The 13676-nt window shown below is 37.6% G+C and overlaps 1 protein-coding gene across 1 annotated transcript in view; it reads left to right on the top strand.

Annotated features, from left to right (window-relative positions):
* The window catches only part of MINDY3 (MINDY lysine 48 deubiquitinase 3), a 94567-nt gene that overhangs the window by 27286 nt on the left and 53605 nt on the right, over positions 1-13676 (top strand). The window contains exon 9 of the mRNA XM_024750088.1: positions 10313-10383. Within this exon, the coding sequence (XP_024605856.1) occupies positions 10313-10383 (71 nt within the window). The remainder of the gene's footprint in view (positions 1-10312; positions 10384-13676) is intronic.

Below are 13676 nucleotides of genomic sequence, written 5' to 3'. Positions count from 1 at the left end.
TTGCTCTATTTTTTTTTTTTTTTTGGTAATTGAGCCCATCACCCATCCTATTCTTGAGCCCTCATTCTGATTGATAGCTGAAAGTATTTAATCCTCCTGGTTAAAGGCATGTCAGTCTCTCAAGTCTCCCATAGGCTCTTCTTCATGCTGTGTACTTCCTTTACAGGATATTGGTCAATTATTCCAGTTTAGGTTCTTGATGTGTACTAATTCATCCTTTTCTGTTTCTTGAAATATTAGCTTTCAAAGCTGTTGTCTTGCTGTGGATTTTTTTAAAAGTATAGTTTAAATATCAAAACTAAGCAATAACTTTGAAATAATTATCTTGGAAAAGAAAACAGGCGGGGTATATTTCTTGCATTTTCCCTTAATCGTTAGGAATGTTGACTTAAGGTTGAATCTGATTTCAGTCACCAAACTTAAAATAAAATTCCATACATTCATTCAGCATTTATTAGATATTTTTCTGTCTGACAACATGGGAGGAGGTTGTGATATATGTAATATACAAAGAAAAATTATAATTAAAGAGTTACTAGTTTTATAAATCTTTAGGCGAGCTGCTTTACTTCTCTTGGCTAATAGGGAGGTAATATCTTCCTCAGAGGGTTGTTAGATTGTAAAGACTAAGATTAAATTTCTAAAATGCCTCAGCTGGCCCATGGGAAGAACTTGGCTTTCCCTCAAAAGAGGAAAACAGGAACATGCACACAAATAACTATAGTGCGAGGTAAAATGAAGCATGTTGAAATAAAGTGTTATACAATTCAGGGGAAGGAGAAAACCTTTGGGATAGGTGGAGAGCCATAAAGTAAGAGTTACCCTTTTAATGGGGCCACGTGGAATGAGAGAGAGGGAAAAATATAGGTTGTGTCTCTAGGAACAGGGAGACAGATGAATCTGATTAGAGCAGTGCATCTTAATCCCGACCCTGTGTTATCACTTAGGGTGCCTAAGAGCAAGTCAGTGCTCAGGCCCCAGCTGAGAATAAATAAACAAATTAGAATTTCTAGGTAGTGGGGTCTGGACATGGATCATTTTAAAATTACCCTTAGATGAGTTTAATGTGCAGCCAGGTTTGAGGAGACAAGAGAATTGGCTTCTGTGAAGGAGACAGTGGGAGGGAAGATGGCAAACGTAGGGCTGGGTAAGAACCCAGAGGGTCTTGATTTGAAGAAGTTTAAACATTAGCTGGCAGACGTTACGAAGAGAGTCATTGAAGATATTTAAACAGAGCAATAACGTAAGACACAAGATAAGAGCACTAATCTGTCAGCTTGTAGAATGCATTGGAATGGGATGGGATGACAAGTCGAAAGCTATAGCACATAGTCAAGACAGCTGGGAGGTAACGAGATGAAATAGGCATGGCAGAGGAAGAGAAACAGAGCCACTAGGATTTAGTTACCTTGTGCTAAGCAGTATGTTTTGAATATGTATCTTCTCAACCTCAATATATACAGGTAAGAAAACTGAGGCTCAGATAATTTAGTGATCTGCCCAGTGTCCAACGGCAGGCACACACAGCTTTTGACCATAGCCAAGGCCTGCACTCAGTCCCCCGTAGTACATTCTCCTCCTGGACCACTCTTCCTCTGTGAAAGAGCCTACAGGAAAGTAGAATTTGTAGAATTCAGCTATGAATTAGACAGATGAGGGTAAGGTACAAATAACCAGTAGGTTTTCAAATAAAGTTTATGAATAAATGAACACGTGAAAGAAACATCATGGGAAGTCAGCTTTAAGTCACTGTGTATGTTTTGGTGACAGAAAACAATCCTTTTCCTCAGTATTTCATTTTCTTTAAAGAGCAGTTACAACTGTTGACGATTGTTAAGAACGCCCATTATGCAGCAGTGACACACATTATCTTAAGAACGCCAAGCTCTGTTCTTAGTATTTAATGACTGTCTGTTTTTTTTTTCCATTTTCTCACTTCGTTCTTATAACTACTCTATGAAGGTCATAGAATAAAGGAAAGTAAGGCACCGAATTAAGTATCTTGCTTCATCCATACAGTTTAGTAAACAGCAGAGCTGGGATTTCAACCACAGTAGTCTGGTTCCCTGCAACCAGCATACTTAATCATCTTGATATACAGCCTCTTAAACTATACTTAACAGAGTCTTCAGTGTGAAAATAAATACGTAGGATGATGTGGAAGAAGTTTATTTTATTAAGTTTCACAGTAGCCCTGAGAGGTGGTTATTTGCCTCATTTATGGAGGGAAGCTGAGATTGAGAATTTAATCCAAAGATTTTTGTCCATGACACAGAGTTAGTGAATGAGCTGTGCTGTATCCCTCAATCAAGGCGAATGAGGGCTATGGGGAGGCTATGAATTTAGCAATTAAAAGAGCAATTGAGATAGAAGCCATATCATAGGGAGTAAATATTTTAGCAGTGTAAGCAAGGAAATTTTGCTGGTGAAAGGATGGAAACAGGAGTTCACTGCCTGGTCAAAATAAGGCCAAGAGATGGTATACACAGGTATAGTTTTAAGGGATAGAAGTCACCTAAATTGTTTGTTAGAAAGGGAACTGCTTTTAATAGGAGAGAGAGTAAATGGAGTCAAGAGTAACAGTGACCTTGGAAAGATGCACAGTTCTTCTTCTTCTAAAACAGGAAGAAAGAATGTGTTGAGAAAAGAAAAAGGCATTTTGAAATATGCAAGATTTGAATTGGGAGAACTCTTGAGAGTTTGAAGTTGCTGAGAATGAGTGGACAGAAAGAGGCATATAAAGGAGAGAAAGAGTTTGAATCAACTACTGTAAGAAGGAATATAAAGATGGATTATGAAAGAAGTTTTTAAACGTGCAGTCAGAATTAAGAGCTGAGATGAGGTTACATAGAATTATTTAGAGTGGATCTAACCAGTAAAGCTTATAATTAGGCTTTTTCCTAGCAATAATCATCAATCTGGCAGTGGGAAAGAAAATGGACATTACGCGTTTATCCAGGAAAGGCCAAGAAGTTTCAATGAAAGATAAATGGGCAGTTTTCTCACCTTTATTTATACAGGATATCAATGCTTGATCTGTCATATATGTAGTAAACATTTTTTCCCCAGTTTGTCTTTTGCCCCTAGTTTATTTTTTATGAACGTTTAGATGGTACTACCATTTTTGGCTGTTACAAACAATTCTGCAGTGAACATTTTTGTATATACCTCTCTGTTCAAATTCAAGTATTCCTGTAGGATAGATTCCTAAAAGCAGAACGTATGTTAACAAAATTTAGGCTTCTGGGTTTTTTGTTTTTTGTTTTTAACTAAGTGGATTTATTGAGATGTAATTCACATACCTTACACATCTCCCATTTAAAATGTACACGTCACTGGTTTTAGTTATGTTCTTAAGAGTTGTGCAGCCATCACCACATCAATTTTAGAATGTTTGTATCATCTCCGCAATACCCCTTGAACCCATTAGCAGTAACTTCCCCAAAACCCTTAGCAGCCATTAATCTGCTTCCTGTCTCTGTAGGTTTGCCTGTTCTGGACATTTCTGGTAACAGAATCATGTCTTTAATATCTGGTCTTCCGTACCAGCTTATTTCACTTAGCATAATGTTTTCAAGGTTCATCCATGTTTTAGCATGTACCAGCACTTCGCTCCATTTTATTGAACAATATTTCATTGTATGCTTTATACCACGTTTTCTTTTTTCGTTCATCAGTTGATGGACATTTGGCCCAAGGACAAGTGGAAACAAGGTTGTGATGAGTAATGTGGTTAGGAACATTTATGTACAAATGTTTGTGAGAATATGTTTTTATTTTTCTTTAGCATCTTCCCAGGAGTGAAAAATCCTGGGTCATATGATAATTCTGTGTTTATTTAACCTTTTAAGGAACACCTGTTAAACTTTGATAGATAATGCCAAATTACCTTGTAAAATTTGCTTTACCAACTAGAGAAGTATAAACTTATGCTTCCAGCATGTAGGAGAGTTCCTGTTTTTCTGCATACTGGCCAACACTCAGAGCTCTCCATCTTTGATATTTTGTCCATCAGTTTATTGACACCTGGTAGCCTGTTTTGATTCATGTTTCTCTGATTCCTAGTGAGGCTGCAGTTGACCATCTTTTCATATGTTTCTCAACTTTCAGTGTTTCTTCTGGGAATTGTCTCTTTCTATTTTTTGGCATTTTTGGGGGAGAGGTTATTTATTTTCTTTTATTTACAATTTATAGGGATGCTTTATAAATTCTTCGTTCTTTGTGTGTTAAATCTGTGTTGCAAATATTTTTCTCTCAGCCTTCTCTGTCTCCTTTAACTTTGCCACTGGTATCTTTTATATACCAAAGCTTTTCATTTTTATGAGATTAAATCATTTGATCTCTTCTGTTACGGCTTTTGTTTTTAAATTTTTTCCTTGTATCTGTTTTATGTTTCTCCTACCCAAGATTAAAACTAATACTCTCTAGTATTTTCTTCAAATGCTTTTGTAGATGTTATTTTTTTTTTAATGTTTAGCTCGTTAATCCATCTGGTTATTTATTTATGAGTGGTATGAGGTAGGGATCTACCTTTTTACTTTTTCCCAAAGAATTTCCTAATTCCAGTCAGTTCTCCACAGATACGAAACACCTGCTTTATCAAATAACAGATTTTCCCATAGGTATGAGTCATATTTTGGAGTCTTCTATTCCACTAATCTATTTGTGAGTTCTTATGCCAAAACTACACTGTTACATAGTTATATAATACACTTTGGTATTTATTAGCACGTTCCCTAATATTGTACTTTTTCAAATTTATAATGGTCTTTTCCATACTATCTATTCCAATTAAATGCTTTTCCAGCTTCTTAATTTCTAGTTTTAAGAAATCTCTAAACATTTTGCTTGAGCTTACAGTAAATTTGTGTATTGTTTTAGAGAAGTGACATCTTTACAATATTAGGTCTTCCCATCTAGATAGTTTTTTATATCTTAAAATGAAAGTATATATTTTTGATCATATAGTTCTTGAATTCATGTACATTATTCTACCTCAGTTATTAAAACTAGCTTTTGCTTCTGCCATAGAGTACAAATAAAACTGCAATAGAACTAATCACTGAATTCATTCTTGCCCACGCCTCAGTCCTTCGCAGTAACTAGCCCGGTATTTTAAACAGTAAATCAGATGATGATATTCTCTCACTTAAAACCATTCAATAGCTGGCTTCCCCATGCACTTAAAATAAAATCCAAACTTCTTAGCAGGGTCTTAAAATCCTTTTGTGGTCTGGCCCCTATTAACCTGCCAGATATCTACCTTTTTACTGTTGCCTGTATTTTGAGCTGAGGTTTTCTTTGATTTTATTTTCCCATAGATCAGTCTTCCCATGGCCTCCTTTCTTTCGTAAACGAATCCCATAGCGTTTGCACACCCTCTCTTTTTGTATGTATTGTACATTTATTGCTTTCGTATGTTTATTTGATGATTATTTTTATTTTAATGTTTTCTTCATTTTATGGGATTGAAATAGAGTCAGGTCTTATAAATCAGAAACCCACATTCTTCGTTTCTTTTTTCTTTTGATATAAATCACTATGGCAGTCCTTCCAGGCATAGTTAATTGAAAGCTGATAGACTCAAGATACATAGACAGTACGAGAATCTAAACTCTGAAGATTAAGATCATTTTGAAATTTTCATATTTTTAAGTAGTTAATGTGAATTGCAGTTAGTGGCCAGGTGCTATACAAATTTGAAACGTGTTTGGTTTATCAGAATTTATGTGAGGAAAGGTCAGAAGTGCTCCTTTTCTCCAAATTCTATTAGTTGTAAAAATATATTAAGTTAGCTGGAACTAAGTTGCCAGACAAAATGCAGGACTCCCATTTAAATTTCAAATAAACAATCATTTTTAGTGTAAGTATGTCCCGTTCAGTATTTGGAATATACTTATACTGAAAAATTATATTTTGTATCTGAAATTTATATTTAACTGGGCATCTTTGTTTTTATTTGCTAGATCTGGCAACCCTGGCTAGACACCAATTCTCTAGCAACCTGACTTCTCAGCAATTCGACAGACAGCTAATAAGGGGGTTTTAAAAAGCTCCTCACTTCAAAAATAGATTTCACAAAGTTTATGGCTCAGATGGCATGTACCTTTACCTATAAGTGAGACAGCCAAGCCTTTTTCTGTATTGTATTGCTTTTTGTTTTAGGTATTCTAACATCCTTCAAGTCCTTTTTTTCTCCGTATTTTTAACTATAGATTCTTTACCTTACTTACTCGAGGACCCTACATAATCTCACCCCAGCTTAAGTTTTCAGCCATCATGAACCTGTGCTTGAACAGAATCATGCTACTTGCTTTCATTTCTTTGTTCATGCCGCTCCCTGTGCCTGAAGACCTGTATCCCTCGCATCTGTGCCTGTCCAGTCCTTCAGCTCGCACTTCGTGTGCCCTCCCTTCCCCGGGGCACTTCCTGATTCCCACAGCTGCAGGTCATCCATCCTGCCTGTGAGCACTTTGCCTTCATGGCACTTACCACATTCTACTTTGGTGTTTTTGGAGGGGGTGGAGGGGTTGAATTTTTTTAACTGTAGTAAGAACATTTAACATGAGATCTATCCTGTAACGAATTTTTAAGTATGGTATTAACTGTAGGTACAAGATTGTGTAGCAGATATTTACGACTTATTCGTCTTACATCACAGAAAGTCTCTGTCTGTGGAACAGCAGTTCCCCACCCCATCTCCTCCTCCCAGCTCCTGGCAAAACCACCCTTGTACTCTCAGCTTCTAGGAGTTTGACTATTTTAGAAACCTCATCCAAGTGGAATCATGCAGTATTTCTCCTTCTGTGACTGGCATATGTCGCTTAGCATAAGGTCCTCGAGGTTCATACATGTGCACATATAATAAGAGTCCCTTCTTTTGTAAGCCTGAATAATATTCCATTGTATGGATATTGCACAGTTTCTTTACCCATTCACTTTTTTCTAGACACTTCGGTTGTTTCAGTTTCTCAGCTATTGTGAACAGCGCTGCAGTGAGCATGGGAATGTAGATATCTCTTTGCGATCCTGATTTCATTCTTTTGGGCTAAATACACCGAAGTGGAACTGTTGGATCATATGGTGGTTCTATTTTTAATTATTTTGAGGAACCTCCATCCTGTTTTCCATTTTAGATCCCCACCAACAGTGTACAAGGATTCAGATTCTACACACCCTCGCCGGCATTTATCTTTTGTGTTCTTGAGGATGGTTAGCCTGACATTGTGGTTTCAGTTTGCACGTCTCTGATGATCAGTGATGTTCAGCATCTTTCCATATACCGTTGGCCATTTTATGTATTCTTTAGAGAAATGTCTAAGTCCTTTGCCCAGATTTTTTTGTTTTGGCGTCTTGTTTTGCTTTCTGGGTTGTTTGGTCTTTTGCAGCTGAGTTGTAGGAGTTCCTTATATATTGTGGATATTAACCCCTCATCAGATACATGGTTTGCAGAGAGGCTCTTTGCTTCTTCGTCTTCATATTCCCAGTGGTACCTTTGTACTCCTACACTGTGCTTAGCATTGTTCGTTTGCATACTCGGCACCCAGAGCATGTTTGTTAAATAAATGTAGTGCAGTTATCTGCTTTCCAAGTCAGCGTCAAGTTTGAAAGGCCCAAGAAGGACTTCTGTAGACACCCTGACAGTAGTGAGAAGTGATAGTTGGGAGTGGAGGAGAAGGCTATAGAGAAGCGAACTCAGGAATACAAAACTCTGCATTTAGGTACAGTGCCACTGACTGAATGGCAAGGTTGGTAGACGATCACCATGATTAGTCTTAAATGCTAGGGTAAGAAAACGAAGTTAGACAGAAAATTCTGAAATGTAATGACTTAATTATTAGAACTTTCTGCAAATGTAAGCAGACTTCTTTGAGACTTATGAAGTCTCTTATAACTAAATTCTGTAAGTTTTAATATGAGGATAGTATATCCTCACTATAATTACAACTTTGTCCAATAAATATTCTTAATGATGCACTTTAGCTATCAAAAGAAGATAAAAATTATAAGTACATGTCCTGTTTAAGGAAATAGGAGTTAACACATTTTTAAAATGCTACCATTCAAACAACATACCTAAACATGTGATTACTGACCTAATCTGAACAATTCATTATTCAAGAATTATGAACAGCTAATTTGCTATATTTAGTAGCATGATATTATAAATATACTATTCTAGACATTTGTTTACAATTCTAAGGAAATAGATGATGTAGTATCTAGTTGTAACACTAGGTGGTGGTAACTGATTTTAGAAATTAAAGTGTGAAAATGTTTCTTAACATGTATTCTTTGAACTTGAAAACATTTAGTGCTGCTTACATTTTGGAAGGAAGAGGAGGAAAAAATTCGAAAGGCTGTGGAGGACCATCACTGCCTGTTTGGGCTGCTCTTTTTCCTTTGAAGGCTATAATTCAACGATTCTCAGATTTTTTTGGTCTCATGACCTTTACACTATTAAATGTAGTGAGGATCCCAAAAAGCTCTCGCTTATTTGGTTTATAAGAAAATAATAATCACTGGGTTTTTTGTTAAAAATTAAGACTGAGAAATTTTAAAAGACGTATTCATTTTAAAATTACTTTAAATATAAATATTTTAAATTAAACTATCTTCCCAAATAAGAAAAAACTTTCGTAAGAAGAGTGACATTGCTTTAAAATTTTGCAGATCCCTTTAATGTCTAGTTTATTAGCAGACAGCTGGATTCTCATATCTGTTTATAGATTCAATCTGTTGGGAAATAACGTATCAGTTAGCCTCTGGAAAACCCCACTATACACTCATGAGAGAGTAAGAGTGAAAAAGACAATTAACGTCTTTTCATGTAAATCATTTCGGTTTCATGTAGTCTCTAAAAGGGACTTAGGCATCCCTAAGGATCATAACCTAAATTTGGGAACTATCACTATGTCTTCTCTGCCTGTAAGAAGTTTGTGAAAAAATACAAACTCTATGTATACGTGCCTTCTGTTAATTTTGAATTTACAAAGCTTAAAGCTTAGGCAACAAGTTCTAGGTTTACACCATCTGGATGTTGTACTTCAGGGTACACAGTAAAATATTCACAACAAAAGCAAATACGTTGATATTATTACATTAATTGATAAGAAAAACATAATATCCTAATAGGAAAATGGATGATATATAACCAGATGGTAAAAAGGATGTAGAGTTATATATACATTGTGTTTACAGTGGACATAATTTTTAACCGGAAAAAAACATGCTTTTTAGAAATATGTGTGGATCCAAATTACTATTATAGTGGTACTTGATGTACTTTAGCTGAAAGCTGTAGTCTGAAAAGACTTTATTACCATCACAGTTACATCTCTCATGTGGAATAATCTGTCTTTTCATTTTCTATGCTTTTTCTATTCTTTCTTACCCATTTCCATGATGTCAGCTCTCATCTCTATGCAGGTGATTCCCCAAACTTGACATCCAACCCTGATTTCTATTCCGTGTTCCTGAGCCTTACTTCTAGTTGTGTATCCATCTCTAGCTAGAAGTCCTAATGGCGCCTCAATCCTAGCTTGTCTAAAACCAAACTCATATTCTCTCTTCACGCCACTTGAGAACCTACTTTTTCTTAATTCTTTCCCTTAGTTAATCACCATTTATCAAGTTCCCCAGGCTAGAAACCTTTAAGGAAGCTTTGACAAATTCTTCACCCCTTAGATACATTGATTTATCATAGTTCTTTGCCATTTCCTCTGCTTTGAATTTTCTTCTTATCCTCTTCTTGGCCTGGAAAATTCCTACATATGCTACAAGATTCAACTCAGATGTTACCACTTGTGTACGCCTTCCCTAACACAGTAAGCAGATGCTTTAATACTACTATAGGATGTGTGTGTTCATATAAACAGAGAGCACAAGTATTTTCATCTGCCTCCTTTGATAAGCTCTTAGCCTTTGTAAAGCAGTTACTGTGTTCTATTCATCCTTATTTCCCCAGTCTTAAGCATGCTGCTTGTGTTTGTTTATGGGAGAGAGGAATGGTATCAAATGTCCATCAAAAGTTAACATTGAATATAAAGTTTTATAAATACATTTAATGTACATCTGAAGGATCACATTACCCACTACCTAATTTAATGGTATTTTATAATGAGCAGTACTGTCATGATGACTTGATGTGAACTCCTAACAATCAACTCCTAACAATAAATATATGCTGAGCTTTAAAGTATAGTTTTGGGTAAAAGTTTTGGTGTAGAATATATATATGTTTACATATATATTTACACTGAAGTGCTTTTCAGATTTATGTGCTAATGCAGTGCTAACTTTTTTGTTGCAGAACTTCTTGGTATACATGAACAAGCAGCTGTAGGATTCTTAACACTAATGGAAGCATTAAGATACTGTAAGGTAAGTTGATTTTTAAGATACTTGGAATGGTTTTTATTCACATGTCCACTGTTGCAGAGAGCATTTTTCTCGTGGGACAACATATTTTAGCTTACTACAGACAGTGTGTACTCTCAGTTCTGTTCTGACCACCCTTCCTGAACTGACAGGCTTATCAAGGATGGAGTTAAGCTGGCTGATCATGCTGAGTCTCCTTATTTTTTGAGGCTTGTTCCTTTTTGAGGGTCGGGGGCAGAACCCAGCATGAAATAATTTATAAAAACAGATATCCATTAGCGAATATAAATATAGTTTTGGGTAAACTGAGGGGAAAGAATGCCCTGTCTGTTCCTCACTAACAGTATGCTTCGCTGAAAAAACTGATAATACTTTATCAGGCAAAGAAAAAGAGTCTGCTAAATGCCTGAAATTCTAACGTGTCTTTTTCATCTGAAAACTGATTTCACACTAAGAAACAAAATCCAAGCACTTCACAGCATTAAACTCTTTAACACATGTGCTAGAATTAGGAACTGCCATGAAACTCTCGTTTTTTGATATATATTTCATAGCTTTCCTGCACATTCTGAAATACCTATTGGATATTCCAGATAGTTTTAAATGGAGTTTAAATCGTTAATGATTTGCGCTTAATAAGATGTTCTGATTTTGGGGAAAGAAGGAAGTAGCTCTCATATTCTTTTCCATTTTAGAATGGTGGTTCCATAGCAGTGGTTGATTATTTTTAGTAACAGTAACAGTGTCTTTCTTTCTTTTTTCCTTTCTGCCTTCCTTCCCTTCCTCCCCTCCCTTTCTTTTTTACCAGACAGCATTCCTCTTTCATGACAACACTTGGACAGGGGTGACAGGGATATGATAATCAAATAATCAAATAGGTGTCATCCTGCCCTTATTCATTAGTAGTAATTGTACTGTCAAACAGTAGCAACTCTTATATTTTCAGTGACTTTAATTACACAAGGTAAAGCTATTCTGAGGCAGCCTAGCGACTGGAGAATCAAACTGCATCTCCTCCCCAGCACACCCGCAGACGCTCATATTCCTAAAAGTGTGTGTGCACGTAAAAAATGGTGACCACACAGAAGCGGTGGATATGTTACTTAGCTTGATTGTGGTGATCTTTTTACGGTGTGTACATATATCCAGGTATCAAGTTGTACACCTTAAATACATACAATTTTTGTATGTCAAAGATACGTCAGTGAAGCTGTTTTCTAAAAAGTGTGTGGTGTGTGTTTTGCAGGCAGATAGGGTGTGAAGATGATATACTTTGAAATCTTCACCCTGTGGCCTTAAGGCCCTGATGGTCTGGATTCTGTCTGTCCTTCCAGAGTTGGTTGCACTCTCTCCATTGCTGTGCTCCAGCCACGCTGGTCTCCTGTCAGTTTTTCATACACGCCAGGCCCTTTCCTGCCTGGTGAGCCTTTTCGTACTTACTTCATTTCTGCCTGGAATACTCCAGCTCTTAAATGGATGGCTCACGCTCTCCTTCAGACTCTACCTCAGACTGTGCCTCAAAGACCCTTTCCTGGACCATTCCCTCAGTGACTCTTTCACATTATTTCATAGGAATAATCACTTTGCAGTGATCTTTTTTATTGATTTAGTTATCTTCTTTTTAATCTTGAATTTGTTTTTCTCTTGTCCCTAATGGAATATGAACTCTTTGAAGGCAGGCACATTGTCTTTCTGGGTACATATTAGATGCTCAGTCAATATTTGTTGAATGAATGAGCAGACAATTTCACCAGAATTGTAATTTTCTAAATATGTGCATTTGCTTTTCTTTAACGGTTAGATAGAACAGAGGAACGTCTGTTTTATCCCCAAGATCTTAGTGGGAAGTCATTAGCTGCTGTATATTCTCCTGTTACTCCAGTATTATTGCTCTAGTGCCAACCTAGTGTTACTGCTCTAGTGTTCTAGTGGTAACTATGGTGTTTTCTAGGTTTAAAGATATTTTTAATGGTGGGATACAGCACACTGATACTCAGATGAAAGGCAGAACTCTGTGACCTACAGCTCCAAACAAGAGAATGCTACCAGGCAGGGCCAAGAAGAGAATTATACCTGGGGACAAGGCAACAGCAGGCTGCAGCCCTAGGGAGCAGCTTACGTGTGGAAATTGGGATGAAGTTAGCTGGGTTGCCTGGGCTCCCTGTGACCTGGCTGGTTTGAATAGTTTGGGTGAGCTCTGGGCTTGGGAGTTGTCCCTTTTGTCTGGGGCCTGACTCCAGAGTGATTAGGGCCATGCAGAGTGGCCTGGGGTGGGGAGACATGTCAGGTGTCTGGGGTTTGGACTTATGAGCTGTCTTTTTTAAGGGAATTGACCAGCCCCCAGTCAGGGCCTCAAAGCTGAGTTAAGACAGCATTAAAGAAACAAAACAGGGCCTCCCTGGTGGCACAGTGGTTGAGAGTCTGCCTGCTGATGCAGGGGTCACGGGTTCATGCCCCGGTCTGGGAAGATCCCACATGCCGCGGAGCCACTGGGCCCGTGAGCGAGCCATGGCCGCTGGGCCTGTGCATCCGGAGCCTGTGCTCCGCAACGGGAGAGGCCACAACAGTGAGAGGCCTGCGTACGGAAAAAAAAAAAAAAAAAAAAAAGGAACAAAACAGAAACAAAAAAAACACTCTGTCTTACACTCTGGTGCCCATCTGTATATAACTGTAGATATCCTTCTGAAAATATATATACATTCACTTATCATCAAACATTTAGAGAAATGGCATTAAGGGAATAATTGTGTTTGTATTAGTTTTGTGAATCTGATCTGAACATCTCCCTGTTCTTTGATAGTGCAGCAAATTGCCCTTTAGAATTGAAATGAACATTTTCATATCATTTTGCTCATATGTGTTCATTAAGACAAATGAAACAGTCTCTCTCACGGGCTCTCTAGGTCTCTCTCTCTCTCTTTCCCTCTCCTGCCCCTGTACGCGTGCGCGCGCACGTGCGAGATAAAAGGTAACTCAGTGCTTTTGGCTGTGCACCTTTTAAAAAACTCATATATAACTCATGCATAAAATTCACCATTTTAAAGTGTGTTATCGAGTGGTTTTTCATATATTCATAGGGCTGTGCCATTATGACCGCTATCTAATTTCAGTATGTTTTCCTCTCTCCAAAAAGATCCTCTAAACCAGGGGTCCCCAAACCCCAGGCCTCACAGCAGGAAGTAAGCGGCGGGCGAGCGAGCAGGCGAAGCTTCATCTGCCACTCCCCACTGCTCCCCATTGCTCGCATTACCGCCTGAGCCATCCACCCCCCCCCTTCCCCCCACTCCCCTGCACCC

The sequence above is a fragment of the Neophocaena asiaeorientalis genome, unplaced genomic scaffold, assembly GCF_003031525.2.
Source record: "Neophocaena asiaeorientalis asiaeorientalis breed wild unplaced genomic scaffold, Neophocaena_asiaeorientalis_V1.1 scaffold4, whole genome shotgun sequence".
In the NCBI taxonomy this organism is placed as follows: Eukaryota; Metazoa; Chordata; class Mammalia; order Artiodactyla; family Phocoenidae; genus Neophocaena; species Neophocaena asiaeorientalis.
The sequence above is the reverse complement of the archived record's forward strand: the minus strand, read 5'-3'. Positions and strand labels throughout refer to the sequence as shown.